The following is a 19,395-nucleotide window of genomic DNA, read 5'->3' on the forward strand; positions in this document are numbered from 1 at the left end:
TTTCATTTGCCCATCAAAGCTGTGGGCATAAAATGTTGATTTAGGGGCAGTTAGAAGGACAGTGTTAAAAACTAAAACCAAGTGGTGTTCCTCAGCTTTTTCCAACCTCTTTCCATAGGTTTAAAAATTGCAAGACTTGCTTGAAAAAACTTGCTTTTTAAATTGTAGCAGGATAAAGTAATGTCTTAGAAAGCAGTGCTTGGGAAAGGAGATACAGGACATTTTGTGATAATAAAGGAGTGAAAGCATGGAAGGAAGGATATCGATAAGAGGTTGTAGAAGAGCTGAAGGAACAGCAAGACAATGAAGGATGCAAGTAGGAAAGTGGGGTGATAAGGTGGAGAGCAGGAAACAGGATGAGAACTTGAAAAAGAGCATGCAGTTGAGTAGGAACCTGATGAACTAAACCAGTGTGGAGAGGGATGTGATGAGCAGGGTAAAGTGAAAGTTGGATGTCAGGTTTTGGGGCATTTGATATGGCTTAAAACACTTAAGTAGAGGAGGAACAATTCTGAAAATCTCTTCTAATAATAAGAGAGCAAGGCAGAGGTCATGAGGGGTCATTTAAAGATACCTTCCTGTGCAGTAGTGTCTGTGCAGAATCCAGTTTGAGTCAGATGAGGCTTCCTGCAGGATTCACAGGCTCACCTCCTGGGATGTGTGCCCTGACTTCCTCATCAGTCCCAAATCACTGATCTGTGAGGAGATAGTGCACATTCTTTTATGGGCTAATGTGGAGAACTTGGCATGACACTGCGTGCAAGCTCTGAGAGGTTACACAGGCAGTTTTGGGAATATTTGAGTAATCACTGCTCTTCTGACTTTCAACTCCCTGCTTTTCACAGGGAGAACATCAGCAATATACTTTACTTGATGAAGTACTTGGATGCTGAGTGTGGAGAAGGAAGGTCTAACTAACTGCACATGATTAGAAAGAATAGAACTGAAAGATGGTACAGATGGAGGTACTTAAACCACAGTATCTACAAACTTTAATGTCTGAACAGGCAAAACTATAGCCCTGTTTCAGAGAGGGTTAGTTAGAGTGAAAGGAGAACGACGGCTGTGATAAGAGCAGGCAGTGACACAGAAGACAGAAATTCTCCTCTCCTCTCCTTGCAACTGTCTTGGGGGATATTTTAAATAAAAGCTTTCATCCAGGAGACTGAGGTGAGATAGAAGCAGAATTATTGCTAGAGCTATTACAGTATATTATTATGAGTCAAGTCATGATTGCCTAATATAAAACCAGAGCAGCTCATTGCCAGCTTTACACCTGGGGAAAAAGCAGCCTGGAGTCCTTTGTAGGGCTGTGTTTTTAGACACTGAGTGCTTGACAGCTACACCGGAGATGCTTACTGCAATTCCCACCTCTTCCACGCGGGCTGCTCCCTGCTGTGCAGCTGTGGAGTCCGATCACTCTTGTTGCAGAGGAGGGACTGTGCAATCCCACGGGATGCCTTCCTGCAGCTAAAGGTGCACTGTTCTGGTGGTCTGGGCTGTCCACAGTGCTCACAACTGACACATTTTTCAATTCATTTGACAAAAGAGAGGATCAGCTTGTACTTAAAGAGCAGCTGGGCTGAAAAGGGTCTTGGGGAAATGTGGATGATGCTCAGAAAGGAGAGGGATGGACAGATAGGGAAGCATTTGAAATTTTTCAACTGTGCAGTCTCCTTTGTTTATAGATACATGGATGCTCAAATCGCTTGCAAGGATGTTCCTTCTGTGTCCTTGCTAGTGCAGAGCTCTTGCTCTGGAGAAGAGGCTGCTCTGTGAGCTGCTGTATTTGGGATGCCAGATGCTGTTACCTGGAGGAGCTGTTACCCTGGGGCCCTGAAATGTGTCTGTGTTGCTGCTGTTTGATCTGTTACCCCACTGCTCGGACTTGGTTGCTTTTCACAGCATTCAGGCTCAAACTGTGGCTCTCCCTTGTGGGCCCCTTCTGTCATCCAGCTTTAATAAACAGAGTTTCTCTCTTGGCCATGAATTTTAAGGGTGGCAGAGCTCTTCACAGCAGTGTCAGGAGCTCAAACACCTCTTGCCTCTGCTTCTTCCTGCTGCTGAACCTGCTCTTGTTTTCTCCGAGCCTGGAGAAACCCAGACCTTGTGTGTGATAATTACTGTGCATGCTTCCCTCTCTCACGTCTCTGCTCTCCATGCCTCAGGAGTTTTTCTTGTCCTTGTAGCTTATCTTGCACTTTCTCAAGGTTCAGCGAGACAGGTTTTCAAGTCTTAAGCCAGGTGGAAACAAGTCCAAGGAATGAGCTGCTCCTGAGCAGCTGTGAAACTGATGATCTATTTTTCCAGAGTGAGCTTGTGAAAATGTAAATTTTTAGCAAAGGTTGCTGTTTACTTTGCACTAGAGTTCTCTTTTGCCATGTCTCAGACACTTTTGAGGGGAATACCTCTTGAGTGCCTGCTTATTCCCTGAGGGCAGGTGCTGAGGGATTATGAACAGTGCTGAACAGAGCAGGTGGATCACACACAGAGACACACCTTGGGCACAGTACCACAGGACAAGCACAAACTTATCCTGAGCAGCAGCTTGCTCAGACTGTTTGGAGGAGGAAGAAAGGCAGTGTGGGAATGCTGCAATTACTCATCTAGCTAAGTGTCTGCTCCACAAGGCTGGTTTCCCTTTACCCTGGAATAAGGTTTTGCTAACAGGAAGTTGCAGGGAGTATCTGTTTCTTCTTCTGGCAGGGACTCCACCAGTGAAGACTGTGGCTCATGACTTACAAACACATGCTGTGTGTGCCATGCAGGACTTGGAGCCAGGTAGGGACTCCTTAGCTTCCTCTTTGTGTGCAGTATCTGGTCTGCAGTTTGAGTATCCTATTGGAGCTTGACACTTGTGCATTTTATAATGCAAACTCACAAGAAAGGATCTGAGTTTTCAGTGTGGGCTTGACTGTGGAGTGTCAGGCTTTGCAGCATTAGGGTTGTGCAGGAGTGCCATAGAATGTGCCAGTGTCTTTGCACAGGTATGGTACCTGATGGCTCAGCTTGGCTCAGGTTTAGGAGAGGGAGGTGGGACAATCAGCTCCACGTGTTCACTCAGCATCTCCAGCAATGGCTGTGCTGCTGAGTGATCCTTTTACAGACTGTGTTGCAGCAAAAATTGCATTTGACACCTTTAAACACAAGGTTTGGTTGGGAGCTGAAGATGTCCCACATTATGTACCCAGTGTGAGTAGAGCTTGGTCTCCACATCCCAATCACCCTCTTGCTATGAGGTTTGCAGGGCTAGGTTTTCACTGAGATCCTGAATTGTTTCTTCTCTGCTTCCCTTGATAAATACATACAGTCTGCAGTTTATGAAATCAGTAAGACAGCTGCAGCAGATTGGTTGGACATCACAAACCCAAGGTCTATACCAAGGAATTCATCAGGACAGAGGTCTGGAGATGCAATAACTGTCCTAGAGGTGCAATAATGCATAGTTGGTTAAATGGCCCTTGAGATGATTAACTCGGAGGTGTGCAGCAGTGGCAGTACACTTGTGTTTAAGTGGAGCCTTGGGTGTAGCTCTTGCCCTGGAGAATGTGCAGGAATGTCCCTCTGGACAGGGACTGGGAGGTGCCTGCTCAGCACTTCTGCCTTCATGTGGGAGCACAGCTGCAAACAGCCTTTCAGAGGTTTATCTGGCCCTAGCTGTGCCCGAGGAGCCTCTGATGTGGGCACAGCTTGAAAGACTTTTACATATGTTTTGTCAGTCACAAAGTGCAGCCTGGTTTTCTCTTTCTTGTGCTGTGATTCACCAAGTCCTTCTGCTATAAACCCACCATTTTTCATATAAAACTACATTAAACAGGCCTTCAACAACTGCACTCTGTGACTGGGGGAGGCAAATGTCCTGTCATAATCCTCAGGAGAGAGCAGTTTGTGACCTATATCATTAATTAGCAATGAAATAGTTCTCAGCTTGGGCTAGCAGCAAGATTTTCTTTTAAATATTTTAGTTTCTTGGTTCCAGCTGTCCAGTTGGTCTTTGTTTCCTGCACTTCAGTTTGTATTGAGCAGCACCTCAGCTAAAACTGTGGTTGTAAAATATTCTACAATAGTGGTGCTTCAAATAACTTAGTCAAAAATTTGTATATCTTAACATTGAACTATTTTTGCAGTAAATTAATTTGCTTTTGGAAACAAAAGTGATCCTACAGTGTCTTCTTCTGCATACATTATTAATGGCAATTCCATTTTTAATTTAATGAAAAATTATGCAAGGAGCAAGGGAGGAAGGCTTGCAGCATCCTTGGTCTTTTTCTGCATAGATAACCTCAAGCAATCAAAGAGGTTATATTTAAAATCCTCTCTTGGTTGGCACTTCTATCTTCTTAAATAGAATAGTATTTAAACTCAGAGAAACTATCAGAGGTGGAAAGAAAGTACTGGCAGAGGTGAGAAGTGGTAAAGAATTGCATAATACTGTTCCTGAAGTGGTTGAAATTTCTGTTAGGAGAGAATTGTCTGAAATAGGAGTTGCTGTTGCAGCTTCCCAAAATTTATTTATGTATTAGAAAGCTGAATCATTATGTAATCAAATTATCCATGTTAGTTCTATCAACTTGAAGTTAAACAAATTGGTCATGGGTTCGGCCATGTCATAGAGCAGCTTTCCAGGTTGGAGATTTGTTTTGAATTTGATTCTGAGCCACCCCCTGATATTCCAAGGATTAAGAGAAAATGTTTCCAAGCCAATTCCTACTTTAACAGCAAATTAGAGCTTGCAGTTAGGGATACCTCTCTGCTCTGTTCTCCTAATTGGAAAAGAAAAAAACAACAAAGCACCATTTGAGTCACTTGTTATTCAAGCCCTAACTGGAGGAAAAACAAAGCTGACTGGAGAGAGATCTTGTCTGTATTGGAAAAATTATCCATTACTGTAAAAATTTACCTCCAGCAGAAAGAACCCAGCGCATGTGCAGGAAACCTGTGAGGTTACATCAAACCATAGGAGTTTTGAGCCTGGTTCTCCAAGAGACATCATTAAAGACCTTTTTAAATGTGACACTTGGACATGCCCAGTGGTGTTCCTAATAACTGGTGAATTCTAGTTAGCTGTGAAACAAAATCCTTATTACTGTTTAGCTGTACAGTCCTTGAGCCCTGGCCTTGGAAAAAGGCTTTGCTGCACTGAAAAATGTACAGATAAAGAGTGAGAGAGGCTCTGGCCTTGGCAGGTTTGTAGCTGGAGTGCAGGAGAACAGGTAGCCCTGGATGAGGAGAGAGAAGCTGGCAGGAGGAGCTGGAGGTGGGATCTCAGCATGGAAACACAAAGCAGCAGCAGGGCACAATCCTCTGCCATGCCTCAACTCCTGGCTGTGCAGGGAGTGCATGTGCTCAGTCTCTCTGCACTGAAATGCACCTTCTTTCTACTTGTCATAAGTTCCAGGTAGCTGGAGCTGTAGTAAATACATTTCTCTAATTTTTCCCCATAGCTATTTCTACTCCTCTAAGCAGGGTAGTAGACCTTAAGCTGTAGCAGATGCTGTGTGGACAGTGTCTGTTGTGCTTTTATGCTTTATCATTTTCTGAAGTGACAGCTTTGGTTTTGCTTTGATTCTGTTTCATTCAGCTTGGATTGAACACTGTTCACCAGGAACTGTGGAACCGAGTTTTAGTCTCATTCCTTTAAGCAGAAGTTTATCTTCTATCTGTGGTCACCTTAGGGTGCAGTATTTTATTGTAGTACACCCTGGTGGAGAATTTCCACAGAGTTTCTTACCTTGTGTTTTTATTCTGTTGGTGCTTTGGGGCCTTGGACCACTGGGGACCTCTGCCCTGGCTCTGTCCCCATCACTTCATGCAAATCCTTCACTTCTCAGCATGCTTCTGTTTTATCCTGTTTTGGAATTTGAATTTACTTCCCCACTCAAGTTAGAGGTAAATCCACCAGCTGAGGTATAAAATCCCTGGGATGATCCACCCAGTATCCCTTTGTCTCTGTCACTGGGAGCTGCAGGTCCAGGGGCAGGAAGGGTGTTTAAACAGCTTCTGCAGCCCAGGAGCCACTGATGCAAAATGAGAACAGCTTTTTTTCCTCAATGGACATGTTGTTTCCTATTAAGTTCTTCTATCTTTAGGTTGTCCCATTCCTGCATGTCTGTTTTGGTGAAACAAAGAAAAATTAGCATTGGGAAAGAGGGATTTGGAAAGGATCATTAAGCTTTCTAGGCACAGAACGGGTATAACCTGTTTGACTTTGCTCAGCTTTGCCAAGCTTGAATCTTCCCTGTCTCCTGTAAGTGCTGAGCTCATGCTTGGCCTGGCTGTGTCCTTAGCCATCAGGGCTGATGAACGGAGTTATTGTCACTCGGTTGTACAGCATTTAGCAAGCAGTGCTGATCCAACCATTACAGACTAAAAAAGAACAGTTGTAGAGAATGTTCTGTATAATTTGGGGCTGTGCAGCCTCTTCTGTTGAATTTAAACAAAATGGTGGTGTTTTGGAAGTCTTTTTGTCTTTCTGAACTTGGTGTTTTGCTGAGTCCCAAGAGCATACAGAATTTCACACTCCTCCCTCCCCCAAATCTTCACCTACACTGATAACCCTCAGCATCCTACTGTGTTGAAAGGAGCTATGTGCAAAACCTTTAGATTCTACATGGAGTTTCCATGGGCTGTGACCAGCCAATAGCTAGTATTGCTACAAATTCTAGCTTGTACCTTTGAGCTTCAGGCAGGAGTAGCAGTGATAACAATACAGAAATTATTGGGCTGTTTCACAGAAGTGAGAAGAGCTCTGCATTCTGTACTGATACAGAAAGATTAAAATGACTTGATGACGGTCACACAACAAGCTGATGGCCAAACGAGGGTCGTCCATCATCCAGGCTTTCTTCTTATTTGCTAGGCCAGGCCTCAGTGTGTCGGATGGAGAGCTCATCATCCTCACTGCTGCATTGGTGGTCTGGTGAAGGATTTCAGTCTTTTAATGGGATCTGAAAGTTGGGTTGTAATAATTATTTCTCATTTCTGATTTGATGTATGAACTAGAAATTTTAATAGCAGTTTTTACACAGCTCGTTTTCAAACAGGGAAATAAATTAAGGCTTACACGTTTCCTCTGGGAATGCAGTAAATATTACTTTGTTTTCCAAAAGGAGGAAGCAGAACAGCAAACATATTAACGTGATATATCCAAGGTTAACCACTTTGCAGAACTGGGAATAACTCCTGCTCATATAATCCTTACCTGGTCACCTGTTTGAGTGTTATTTAGGGGTTAAACCATGCAGAGCAGGTGAAAACATCCCTACGTGTATCCGAGGGACTAGGATGGAGGTGCTCAGGACAAGAGATGCCTTCTCCTGCAGCCGGGAAAGGGTTACAGCTGAAATGCCTGTAGCAGCCTCAGGAAAACATGAATCGGTGCTGCTGAGGGAGGGCAAGATGGAGCCCAGACCCGCCAGCTGCCTTGTGCTTTTCCTTTATGAACAGCCCTTTTTGGGGGGGCTAAACCCGGGGCTCGGGAGCATCGCGGCGGGGCTGGCGCGGGAGCAGCCGCTGCCGCTTCCTTCCCCCGGCAGCTCCACGCCGCTGCTGCCGCGGCTCCGTGTGCGCCTGGTGTGCTCCGTGCTGGGTGTGCTCCGTGCTGGGTGTGCTCCGTGCTGGGTGTGCTCCCTGCTCGCTGTGTGTGCTCTGCTCTATGCTGGGTGTGCTCCCTGCTCGCTGTGTGTGCTCCCTGCTCGCTGTGTGTGCTCTGCTCTATGCTGGGTGTGCTCCCTGCTCGCTGTGTGTGTTCCCTGCTCGCTGTGTGTGCTCCTTGCTCGCTGTGTGTGCTCCTTGCTCGCTGTGTGTGCTCTGCTCCGTGCTGTGTGTGCTCTGCTCTATGCTGGGTGTGCTCTGCTCCGTGCTCTGTGTGCCCTGCTCTGTGCTGCGCGCTCCGTGCTCGCTGTGCGTGCTCCGCTCTGTGCTGGGTGTGCTCTGTGCTCCGCTCCGTGCTGTGTGTGCTCCGCTCTGTGCTGTGTGTGTGCTCCGCTCTGTGCTGTGTGTGTGCTCTGCTCCGTGCTGTGTGTGCTCCGCTCTGTGCTGTGTGTGCTCCGCTCTGTGCTGGGTGTGCTCTGTGCTCCGCTCCGTGCTGGGTGTGCTCTGCTCCGTGCTGGGTGTGTGTGCTCCGCTCTGTGCTGTGTGTGTGCTCTGCTCCGTGCTGGGTGTGCTCCGCTCCGTGCTGTGTGTGTGTGCTCTGCTCCGTGCTGGGTGTGCTCTGTGCTCTCCCTGCGCTCTCCCTGCGCTGCGCGCTCCCTGCTCGCTGGGTGCCGTATACGCAACATGGAGGGAGGGACCGGCGGCGCCGCCTGCCCCGGCCGCCGCTCGGCCGCGGGCACCGCCGGAGCTGGAGCCGGAGCTGGGAGCGGCCTCGATGGATCGCGCAGGTCAGTGCCAGCCGCACCCTCAGGACGCTCCTCCGGGACGAGCCTCCCTTATTTTAACCCTCATCAATGGCGTGCTGAGACCGTATCTCCGAGAGATGTCATTATTTCACACTTGGTCAGAGCCGGCGATGCCTAATAAAAATGTACAGCGGGATTAAGGAAGGCAAGCGTGGCGTTTCCACCCAGCAAATGCAAGTTCATTTTAATATTTGCTGTATTTTTTAACCCATGTAAATGACTGTGTGTCTTAAGTGGTTGAGCGTTTGAATGGAGAAAGGTTAATTGTCTGCTTCAGCCACATTACACTGTGTAGCTCCCAGCAGCATACAAAAAGCAGACAAAGTCTAATTCTGCATCCTATCCTTTTTATGACAGCAGTCCTTGAGGCATTTACGGGTAAAGTGTGTAGAATGCGATTATCAGCATGACAGAAAATGCTTTTTTTTATTAAAAAATGTACTATATCCTGTGCATAGCAGAGAGGAGCACACAGTATGTACTTTGTGTGAAAGCAGCAATAGTCACAGGGGCTCTTTGCTGAGCGTATTTTTTTTTCCTTTCTAATGGATAACGAAGAGCTGTTGATGGGATATGGGTTTGGGAGCAGTAGTTCTGGAGGGCCAGGTTATCTTGAGTATGTTGTTAAAATTCTTGTGGAATGAGGCAGTGCTGATTATCTTCAGGGCAAATCATCTCCTTCACCCTGGACTCTGGTTTGTGCTGTGTCTGATAGGAAGTATGCCTAGTGCTGCTGCAGTTCAGTTGGGATTTTCTACTTCAGGGCTGAGAGTGAATAAATATTTACTGGTGAGGTAAAAAGGAGGGAGATGTGGACCCGGTATTATTTAAAATTTGCTGTTACTGCCTACCTGGGTTACAGATCAAGGTGGATTTACCACACCAGAAGTTATTTATGAACCAAGGTGCCAGAAGCTGGAGATGCAGGTTCTTATTTCACTGTTTAAGACATTATCAACAAAGTCTTGGTAATTTATGCTGACTCCTCCTAATTCACTTACACTGCCAGAAACCAAAGTAGAGTAGCTTACATCAGTACTGCAAAATTTCTTTGAATTTGTCTGTGTTTTCTTTCTTCCTTGAAATATTTATCCTTAGGAAAGCTGCTGCTGGATATCTGCTCATTATTTGACTTGGGCACTGTGAGAAAGGTAGTTGGAAAATTTTGCTTCCACTTACTTGGAAACAAAACTGTATTTAAAAAGTGACTGTGTCTAGTATGCTAATGCTGAAGGCTTTGCACTCCCCGGCTTCCTTTGTTATGGAAAAAGCAGAAAATGCAATATATTGGCAATATGTTGTTACCCAAGGATAGAGCCACAGGCTTACAGGAGGGAATTTTGTAAATCAGAACTACAGGATTTGTGTTTGGTGTGAATTCCTTTGGGAATGAGCTGTGAGAAGCTGGCAGTGTCAGTATGTGCAGTATGAGGTTTCTGGCTGAAGTCAGTTTAGCAGTGGTTTGATAAAATCTATGCAGTTTTCCTCCAAATGGATCTTGTCATCCATGAAGTCTGCAGATTAAATAGGTTTTAGTTCTGGCAGTGACATCCCCTTTTTTTTTGTCACTTCTGCAGAGAGTCCAGAGTATGGCAGAGCTAAGGATGAGCTTATTATGGTTGCCTCTCTGAATGCAGATCTCTTGTTCATGTCCTACCTTTCAGCACAGAGATAAAATTGGTATTGTTTTTTGGAAGCAAAGCTTGCATTTAACAGGATTATAGGAGTATTTTTAACTTCCTGCTCTCACTCCAATGCTCCTGATGGATGCTTGGAGTGCGGGGAGTTTGCTGGTTATTGATGTCGAAGTGAATGTGCTGTGCCGATGCAGATTTCCTTGAGGAAAAACGCCCTTTTCCGAGTGGCACATCGGAGGGCTGTAGAGTCCTTGCCCTACTCGTAACAGTGGCTTTGGGACTGGAGGGGAGAGGGACAGAAAGCAGCAGTGCTGAGCTGGTGCCAGGGCAGTGGTTGGGAGGACAGGGGCAGAGCCATGGATGTTCCCGGGGTGGGGAGTATCTTGGAGCCAGGCTGGGGGGTTGATGTTCGGACCTGGTGCTCGGCACGGCACAGCCTGGGGTGACTTGGGTGTCACAGCATGTCCCCTGCTCATGGCTGAGCTGTCTGTCCTCCTGACCTCTGCGTGCCCTCCAGCTCCAGCACACAGCTTTCCCAGGCTCCGGTCCCCCGGGATGCTTTCCATGGAAAAAATCCCACATCTTTTCTTATTGCAAGGAGGGGACAATTTTATCAGTCCATTAGTGAGCACGTCCTTGGCTCCCCCAGGTCTTTTTGCAACAACCAGTGTAACAATGTCCTGTGTGACATACCCTCAGTATTTATATCAAAAATACAGAAATAATCATTTAATTCCGCTTTGTCAAGCTTTTTGGTTTAATCTTCCTTTGTGTTGAACTGTATTTCTCCTTAGCATTTGATACTTTGTGACGACTTCATGCTCTGGTGCCAGGGACCACAGTTTAATCTTTTGATATTCTGCTCCTGATAGTTGTCATTAAAGAGCATTAAATCCTTAGTTTTCACTTATGTTGAAAAAAAGAAATGTTATTTCCAGGTTCCATTCAGTTATCAGCCAGAAGAAAAGCAGAAAAAACTTCACAGAATCCTTGGGGAAAAGGAGAGATAATGTGAGTTTGAAACTGTGAATGTGATGGACAAAAAGCAGGAGAACTGGGATGGGATTTGAGCTTCCCAGTTCTGAGCCTCAAGACCAAAGCAGGCAGCTCGTTAGCTGTTGAGTCAGAGCAGGGTAGACTCCTGTGTTTTTTCATGTAAAAGTAAAAAATAGGCAGATGTACAACTTCTGTGTGTTTTTTTTTTCAGTTGGGAATAGTGACAGGATGCAGTGGCAGGGGCTTCGAAGGAGTGGGCATTTCTAGAATTCCATTCGGCTCCTTAGGATGGAATGGTGCAGCTACTCAGCTGCTCGCTGTTGTATTTGTTGGAGGAGGTTGTGTGTGCTGTTTCTGGAGCTTGCAAACATGCCTGAATTGGGGATCCAGAAAGAAGCTGAGGGATGACCCTCAGCACCTGGGTGCATTTCACACTGCCAGCTGCTTCTTTGGCTGATGGGAAGATCAGGTGTGATTTAGAGTGGGGATGACAGGAGAAGGAGGGTAGAAATTTGAACTTGGTACCTTGCTTTAAGGCACCATTTGTATTCCAGCTTCTCTTACATCCTGTGTTCACTCCTTCTGAAAGGAAGGACTGTGGAATGAGTTATCCCAGCACCTCTGGGGACACCTTGGAGGTGATGTAACACCTGCTTTTCCATCAGTTGCCTCTCCTTATGCAATCCACATCTAATCCAGTTTGCTTCCTCCCCTGGGTAAAACAACAGTAAAAGTGCAGTACTTGCTGAAAGATCTGCTCCAGTTTTCCTTCAGTCTGGTCTGAGGAGCTTTGTGGTGGCAGAGGCTGCACTTGTAGAGTGGCTGTACTGGGCAGATGCAGGTGTACCCAGAAGCAGGCTGGATGTGTGATCATCTGTGTCAGATTGCTGCATTTATAAAGGGTTGGGCCTTGCCTCTGCTGTCAGCAGGTCCCACACCTGGCTAAACTCCAGGAGCATCCAGAAGTGACACAGCATTGCTGCTCCTTGGGTTACAGACTTACTCCAGGTTCACTCTGAGGCTCCTCAAAGGTCTAAATTCTCCAGTTAATCCAGCTTGGGGAAGGACTTCCAACCTGATACTTCCCATAATGCTAAGACCAGAAAGCCCTTGTTCATTAGCATTGATTAGAGTTTAAATCAGCTCTTTGTTTCTTGCTTCAGACAGCTCAAGCTGGGGGCAGTTTTAGCTGGGGGATCCTGTGGCTTTTCTGGAATAAGGGATGATATTTTCCAGGACATAGAGCTGGTACATGGGCAGTGGTGGTGGTTGCTTTCTCCTGGCAGATGGATTTAGTGCATGTGCAGCCCTGGTGGGATTTAACTACCCTTGGAAGGGGCAGTTTTGTGGCTGTGACTCTCCATTGGATCACCGGGTGCATGCCCCTGTTCCGAGTGTGACACTAATGCACACCAGCGGCCTGGAGCCTCTCCCTTTTATTGTGTGTTGTACAGAGGATTTCCTACTCACAGGGCTATTGAATAGTCAAGGATTTCTCAAAATTTTTTCCCCCTGGGTTTACAAATTAATGCTCCAAACTGTGTTCAGGACTGGAATGTGGCAGATGCGATTTCAGCCCTTAAGGAGTATTTTAATCGTGCAAACAGGCTTGATTCTCTGGCCACTTGTTTTAATTTGTGTATTTAAGAAGGCTTTGTCCTTTTAGAAGTGAAACATAATAAGATACCACACAAACCTTTTTCAGAAATAATAAATACAATATTTCCAAGCCTTTTCAGTCTGATGTTCTCTGTGCATTTGCTCTTACTGATACTTTAGTGGAATAGCTTTGCTTGCTGCATGAGATAAATATAATTTGTAAATGAGCATTGTATCTCTTTGCAGTGTCACTGTGCTGGCTTCTGTTTTGGGAGTGTAAATGTGCTGGGCCAGTGCATGCTATGCTTTTTAAAAGACGATTTACATAAAATATCCAACTATTTTAAGTGCATATGCCTACAGTGGCTCTGTGAAAATCTGTTTGCATTCTAATGATGATGAAAGCTTTCTCCTTTAATAAAGGAGAAAGCTTTTGGCAACCCCAAAGTCCATGCAATTGAGAGTCAAAAGGTAAATAAAAAGATCACTTAACTACTTGATACATTTTTTTTTCACAGTTTCTGAGCAAATCTCATAATTTGGAGTGATGGGAAGAGGGATCAAGACCAGATTTTCATGTTTTTCTTTAGTAGAACTTTGAATGGCATCAAGCACCCAGCAGACCCCTTGCTACAGGTGAAATAAGAGTGGGTTTTGACCTTGGGCATGTGTTGTAACAAATTTGATACTAGGTGTTGGGCACTCTTCTGTGAGGATAAAGGCACTGACTGCTCTTAACATACTTTTGCATAAGCAAAATCTGCTGCAAAATCAACTCTTGGTAGTGTCAGCCCAGGGAACAGACAGAGTATAGAAGCAGATCTGAGCCTTTTAAATTGGTTAAATTGGTCTCGTTTGGAACACTGAGAGGGGAGCAGGCTGGCTGGAGGACTCACCTAGCCAGAAACAAGGCATGGCTTGTGAAAAATAAAACAAGAAGGGGAAACTATGCTGATGTCTTCATCTTGCAGGGTCTCATCTGATACTCAGTGTTGACAGCTTCCTTTAAAGGGACTTTCCGACTCCGTGTGGTACCAGGGGAGCTGCTTCTGGGCACACATGAAAGCGCTTAGATTTTCATGGGCTGGGAATCTCCATTCGCTATTAACAGTGGGGGAAACAAGGCCAATACACACCAGATATCAATTTCAGAGGATGGTCATTCTTAAATCCCAGTATTTGTGGTTGCAGAGAGCCAATAAATTTATGCCCAGAAGGTTAACCAAAGCTGTGTTGAGTTTTTTCTGTGTACAAACAAATTTGTTTAATATTGCCACGGTTGCTCATCACTTTTTGCAGGAGCAATATGATGAGATTAACAAGCCTCTTCCCTATATGATCCTCAAATCCCCCTGGGAAGCTGTGAAAGTATCAGAGCTCTGCTGCTTCTGTGTGGGGGCTGCTCTGGCAAAGCCCAGAGTTGTTCTTTAAGGGACATGTTGGGATGTGGTTGCTGGGATGATGGAGGAGCTGAGCTTCCATCTGCAGCCTTGGAACCAGCGTGAGTTTGGGAAACAGCAGAGCTGCTGAGGCTGCCAGCCAGGGGTTCATTATTGGAAAGAAAAGACAAACAACCCCTCCTTTTCCCTGCTGGACTCTGGAGAGGGAAGCAAGTTTCACAGGGAGATAATTATACTTCTGGAAAAACTGCTGTGACAGCTCCCAGCACCACAAGTGAAGTTCTTGTGGGGAAAAAGCCATGTTAGACGTACCAATTCCTTCCTTTTTCTCTCATAGTTACTGTGATGTGCAGGCACAGTTTTGTCCTGGAGCACTTGGAAATTTCTTACCTCCTTGCCTTGGCTTTCCTTACCAGCTTCACCCTGAAAAAGTTTGCTGCTTTTACTGAAGTTTGTTGTTTTGAAATGACACACTTCATGGTCTGGTTCAGGAATGCAGATGGGCACCTGAATTATATTTCCCCCTGCTTATAAAAGTATGCATGATTGATTGCTTTTGAGTGCAAAATGGGAATCTTTTTCTTTAAAACAGTACCAAAATGAAGAACTCTCACAGTTCCTGTGTGCCTGCATATATATATATATATATATATATGTATGTATATATATATATGTATGTATATATAAGCAGCGCAGAATGAACCAAAACTCCAAGTATTGATTCTGAAGCTGTGTTGTGCTCCTGGGCTTTGTTTAGGCAGTGTTTTTAGCCTTATTGAGGTGATAAGAGTTTTGTCACATACTTCATGGAAATCTACCCGAATCCATATGTTAGATCTCGCTGGACATCTGCCCAGCTTACATCCCTTTCTGTGCAAAGTCCATGCCTCATTTTTAATTCATCCCCCCCAGTTTCCTAGCGGTGTCTCTGCAGTTGACAAAAAAGGCTTTTCCTCAGTTCTGGAGCAGTAGAACCTTGGCGGAGATGCTGCTTCCTCCTTGTGTGCAGGACTGGTGACTTGCAGAAATAATACAGCTTTTCTCCACTCTTCAGTGTGAACAAACATTAGAGACACACGAATCATACAAAAACGTTTTCTCCAGCAAATGTTCCTGGGTTTGAGCACATTCTCCCTTTTCTTGACCACACATGGAATTTCTCAGGAGCAGCTGCTCACAAATAATTCCAGATGCCGACAAACCCTGAATACAGTGTTCTGTTTTGTATGGAGCCTGTTTGTGCTGACCATTTCTAATCGCTTTTCTTGCTTTTTAGGCTCAGGATTGCTTCTTTGCTCATTAAAAATACATATTCAGGACACTTTAAAATTCCAAAATTTACAGACAAAAGGCAAAATTCTTTTTATTTGGTGTTCTGTTCTTCTCTCCATTTGGGGCTGATAGACAGAGGGTGCTTAGTTGCTGCTGTCACTGTCCCTTTAGCAAGAATTGTGGGATTTGCAGGGTCTGCACAGCTGTTGGGTGTGCAGACAACATAAATCCTGGTCTTGGCTTTGCTGCTTATGAATTTCAGAAGAGAACTTTATTTCCCTGAGAATTTGTTACTCAGCACTGAGGTTGGAACCATTGGCAAAGGAAAATCTGAGCCACTTGGCCAGAGGACTGAGTGAAGATAAAGTTTATTTCCCTTCAAGAATTCAGCTCCTTGATTGTGAATTTTCTTCTGTCTTGTGTCCTGTTAGTCGGGGGAATGTCAGAGCAAGAATGGTTACAAACGCTGTGAATGGCTTTCAGATGAGCCATGGTGCAGTCAGTGAGAAGCGGGATTTGTGTTGGCTGCGCTGCTGCCGGAGGAGCCCAGAGAGCCCCGCAGAGCAGAGCAGGGCTGGGAGCGCTGGGCCCTGCTGGGGCTGGCTGAGGAGCAGCCGGAGCAGGGATGCCAGCTGGAATGCAGCTGCTGCTGGGGCCGGCTCTGGTGCTGAGCCCTACTGGCACAGAGAGAGCCCTGAGAGCACAGAGAGAGCCCTGAGAGCACAGAGAGAGCACAGAGAGAGCCCTGCCGGCACAGAGAGAGCCCTGCCGGCATAGAGAGAGCCCTGCCGGCATAGAGAGAGCCCTGAGGGCACACAGCCCTGCAGGCACAGAGAGAGCCCTGAGGGCACAGAGAGAGCCCTGCTGGCACAGAGAGAGCCCTGAGGGCACAGAGAGAGCACAGAGAGAGCCCTGAGGGCACAGAGAGAGCCCTGAGAGCACAGAGAGAGCACAGAGAGAGCCCTGAGGGCACAGAGAGAGCCCTGAGAGCACAGAGAGAGCCCTGAGGGCACAGAGAGAGCACAGAGAGAGCCCTGAGGGCACAGAGAGAGCCCTGAGAGCACAGAGAGAGCCCTGAGGGCACAGAGAGAGCACAGAGAGAGCCCTGAGGGCTCAGAGAGAGCCCTGCTGGCACAGAGAGAGCCCTGAGAGCACAGAGAGAGCCCTGCTGGCACAGAGAGAGCCCTGAGAGCACAGAGAGAGCCCTGCTGGCACAGAGAGAGCCCTGCGGGCACAGAGAGAGCCCTGTGAGCACAGAGAGATCCCTGAGAGCACAGAGAGATCCCTGAGAGCACAGAGAGAGCACAGAGAGAGCCCTGCTGGCACAGAGAGAGCCCTGAGAGCACAGAGAGAGCCCTGCTGGCACAGAGAGAGCCCTGTGAGCACAGAGAGAGCACAGAGAGAGCACAGAGAGAGCCCTGAGGGCACAGAGAGAGCACAGAGAGAGCCCTGAGGGCACAGAGAGAGCCCTGTGAGCACAGAGAGAGCCCTGTGAGCACAGAGAGAGCCCTGAGGGCACACAGCCCTGCAGGCACAGAGAGAGCCCTGAGGGCACAGAGAGAGCCCTGCTGGCACAGAGCTCTGCTCGCACAGAGCCCCGAGCTCCATGGGCTGCCGCACTGCGGGCTTGGCTGGGGCCTGGCTTGCAGGCCTGGAGGAAAGGGCTTTAAACCTGCTGCTGTGGCGATGAGTTTTGTGTGGGTTCAGAAAGTCAGGATGGGTTAATTTGCAGCCAGAGGACCCAAAAAGGCGTGTATTTGTGCAGAATGCTCTAGCACCAATGTGCTGCAGAACAACCCCTGCCTCCTGGAGCACAACCCTTTGAGAGAGTGTGGTACCATTTAGGGATTGTACCATGTGCTTTTTCTCTGGAATCTGTGGAGACAAGTTTAATGACACATGAGGAATGCTCTATAATTGCAGACTTCAGTGGCTTTAGAACAATGGAGAAAGCACACCCTGCTGGTTCAGGGGTGGGAACCTCCTGGGCCTTTGCAGCACTTTCTGCTCCTTTGAGCAGTAGGAAGGGTGTTAAAAATGATATACTTGGGTGCTAACATCACCTAGCTGTGATGGCAAATTGCTGGAAAACATTACTGAAAGACAAAAAGTTCAAGCTGACTTAGTAAACTATTTTTCACACTTTTATTTTACCCTCTTCATGCCTTATAAACTCACCTCCTCACACCCTGTGAACTCTGCTCTTCACACTTCATAAACCATCATGGCAGAAACTGGCAACAAAAAATTCCAGTGTATTTTCAGTTACGTGTTTTCTTTGTGTTAGTCCTCATATCTGTGTACAGTGGGGTTAATTCTCCTAGCAAATAGCACAACCAAGCATCAGAAGAGAAAAAATATCTGGAGTGACATGAGGTAATCATGTATTTTCTATTTCTTCACAAGTGCTGCATTGGCAGATCTGACTGGCTTTTGGAGCAGCTGTTAGATCAAGGAATGAGATAAAGCTGGGTGAAAGAGAGGGCCTGTCTCAGAGCTGCCATGCAGTGTTGTTGGAAGAATGCAGTACCTTTGGGATGGACTAAAAATTACTAAAATTACTTATATACACTAGAGTAGAGTGAAAAAGACAAAATGTAGTTGCATATATTGCATCTCCTCCCCTTCCTTCCCCCTTCTCCCTTCCCTCCAAAATGGAAAACATGTCCATGAGTGGAAGCAGTATGGATTTCTCCTTCATATACTTGTTTAGTTTTTCTAGTGCAGTGAACTGACCTTTTATAAGTTTGCACTTGTGCCTGAAATTTGTTTGATTAAAACATGTTCCTGTCATCTCCCAGGGAGGATTTTGCCTTTTCCTCTGTCCAGGGCCTGTGGCCATCCCAGGGGGAGAGGAGTGAAGGGTCCCTGTGGTCCATCACTGATTCCTGGCCCTGTGCCTGAGCAGAGGGAGCAGAACACTTCATTTCTGCACCCAAGGACTCATTTTAAAGAAATGCTCACCTTTTGCAGTGACTTCATCTGTGGAAGGACTGACATCTCCAACATTCAAAAAACAGCAACTAAGTTACTGACAATCACAAGTCTGACTTTAAAAATTATGCCTTTCAAGGTGTGCTTTGATTATAATTTTATTTGCCCTCCAGTTTGAGTTTTTAAGTGCAAGATGGGTCATGTTGTTCACCTTTCCTCTACAAGACAGTTTAATAATTATACTGAAAACTGAGAGTATTTCATTACTGTTCGACTCCGTGACTGGAGCTTTGAAAATATGAGCTTTGAAATGCTGAGAGACTTGCAGTGAAATGGTGAGAAATTCTAACATTGTTTTAATGTGCTTATAATTCATGGTCATGGTCAGTCCCAAGGACATTTGTACAGGTCTTGTAAGTCCTGGGGGTTGGTCTGGCAGTAAAAATATTTCCCCATTTCTCCTCAGCGCCTTGAGAACCAGCAGCAGGACATTTTTGCTGCATGCATGTTGTTAAATATGCACACACCTCTTGTTCTCTTTGGAGGGGATTTGAAGTACAGCTTCACACAGATTTGTGACATTCTGTGGCAACATCTTCTGTTCTGTGTAGAGCTTTATAAATATTTGCAGAGGACCAGCAGGTAGCCTCATCTTCCTTTCTGCCTGGGTGAAGGGAGAGGTTCAGGTACTGGAAGAGGCACTGGGATAACGTTCCCTGCCTTATGGAGTTATTCTGTGCCTCCCACAGGGAAATGACAGCAACTTGTACTTTTTGATGATATTTGTGTATCCTGTTGAAATAACTGAAATACCACCTTGACTTCTGAGTGTGTAACAAGTTTCATGAACTCCACAGTGACATTGGGAGAAAAGGTGCTGCTCTGCCTGATGCAGACTTTGTAAATGAGATTTTGGATCTGATTACAGCTAACAAGGAATAGACATTGGATATGGCATTGGAAACAGACACCACTGAGATGTAAAACCCTTGTTGCTGCACACACAAGATGTTGAATTAGTACCTGGCTCCTTTCTGAATCAGGATGTGCCTCTGCTTAGGGAACATTTTTGACAAATCCCCAGTGGCTCATAAAAGAACAGAAGGTAATGTTTTTGGCCTGTTCTCTCTTGTGTGCTTGGAGAAATTTCCTTGGTGC

At 46.0% G+C, this 19,395-nt stretch overlaps 1 protein-coding gene across 8 annotated transcripts in view; it reads left to right on the forward strand.

Annotated features, from left to right (window-relative positions):
* The window catches only part of ARHGAP32 (Rho GTPase activating protein 32), a 236,883-nt gene that overhangs the window by 54,737 nt on the left and 162,751 nt on the right, over nt 1-19,395 (forward strand). For 3 of the 8 annotated variants that reach the window (XM_077787967.1, XM_021531090.3, XM_077787964.1), the window contains exon 1: nt 8,330-8,572. The exons of 2 other annotated variants lie outside the window; for them this stretch is intronic. In XM_077787967.1, coding sequence (XP_077644093.1) covers nt 8,523-8,572 — 50 coding nt within the window. In that variant the 5' untranslated portion in view covers nt 8,330-8,522. Of the gene's footprint in view, nt 1-2,682; nt 2,782-8,315; nt 8,573-9,421; nt 9,551-19,395 lie in introns of those variants that run through there. 3 more of the 8 variants (XM_077787966.1, XM_021531092.3, XM_021531094.3) reach the window with 3 other exon arrangements.

The sequence above is a fragment of the Lonchura striata genome, chromosome 23 (assembly GCF_046129695.1).
Source record: "Lonchura striata isolate bLonStr1 chromosome 23, bLonStr1.mat, whole genome shotgun sequence".
In the NCBI taxonomy this organism is placed as follows: domain Eukaryota; kingdom Metazoa; phylum Chordata; class Aves; order Passeriformes; family Estrildidae; genus Lonchura; species Lonchura striata.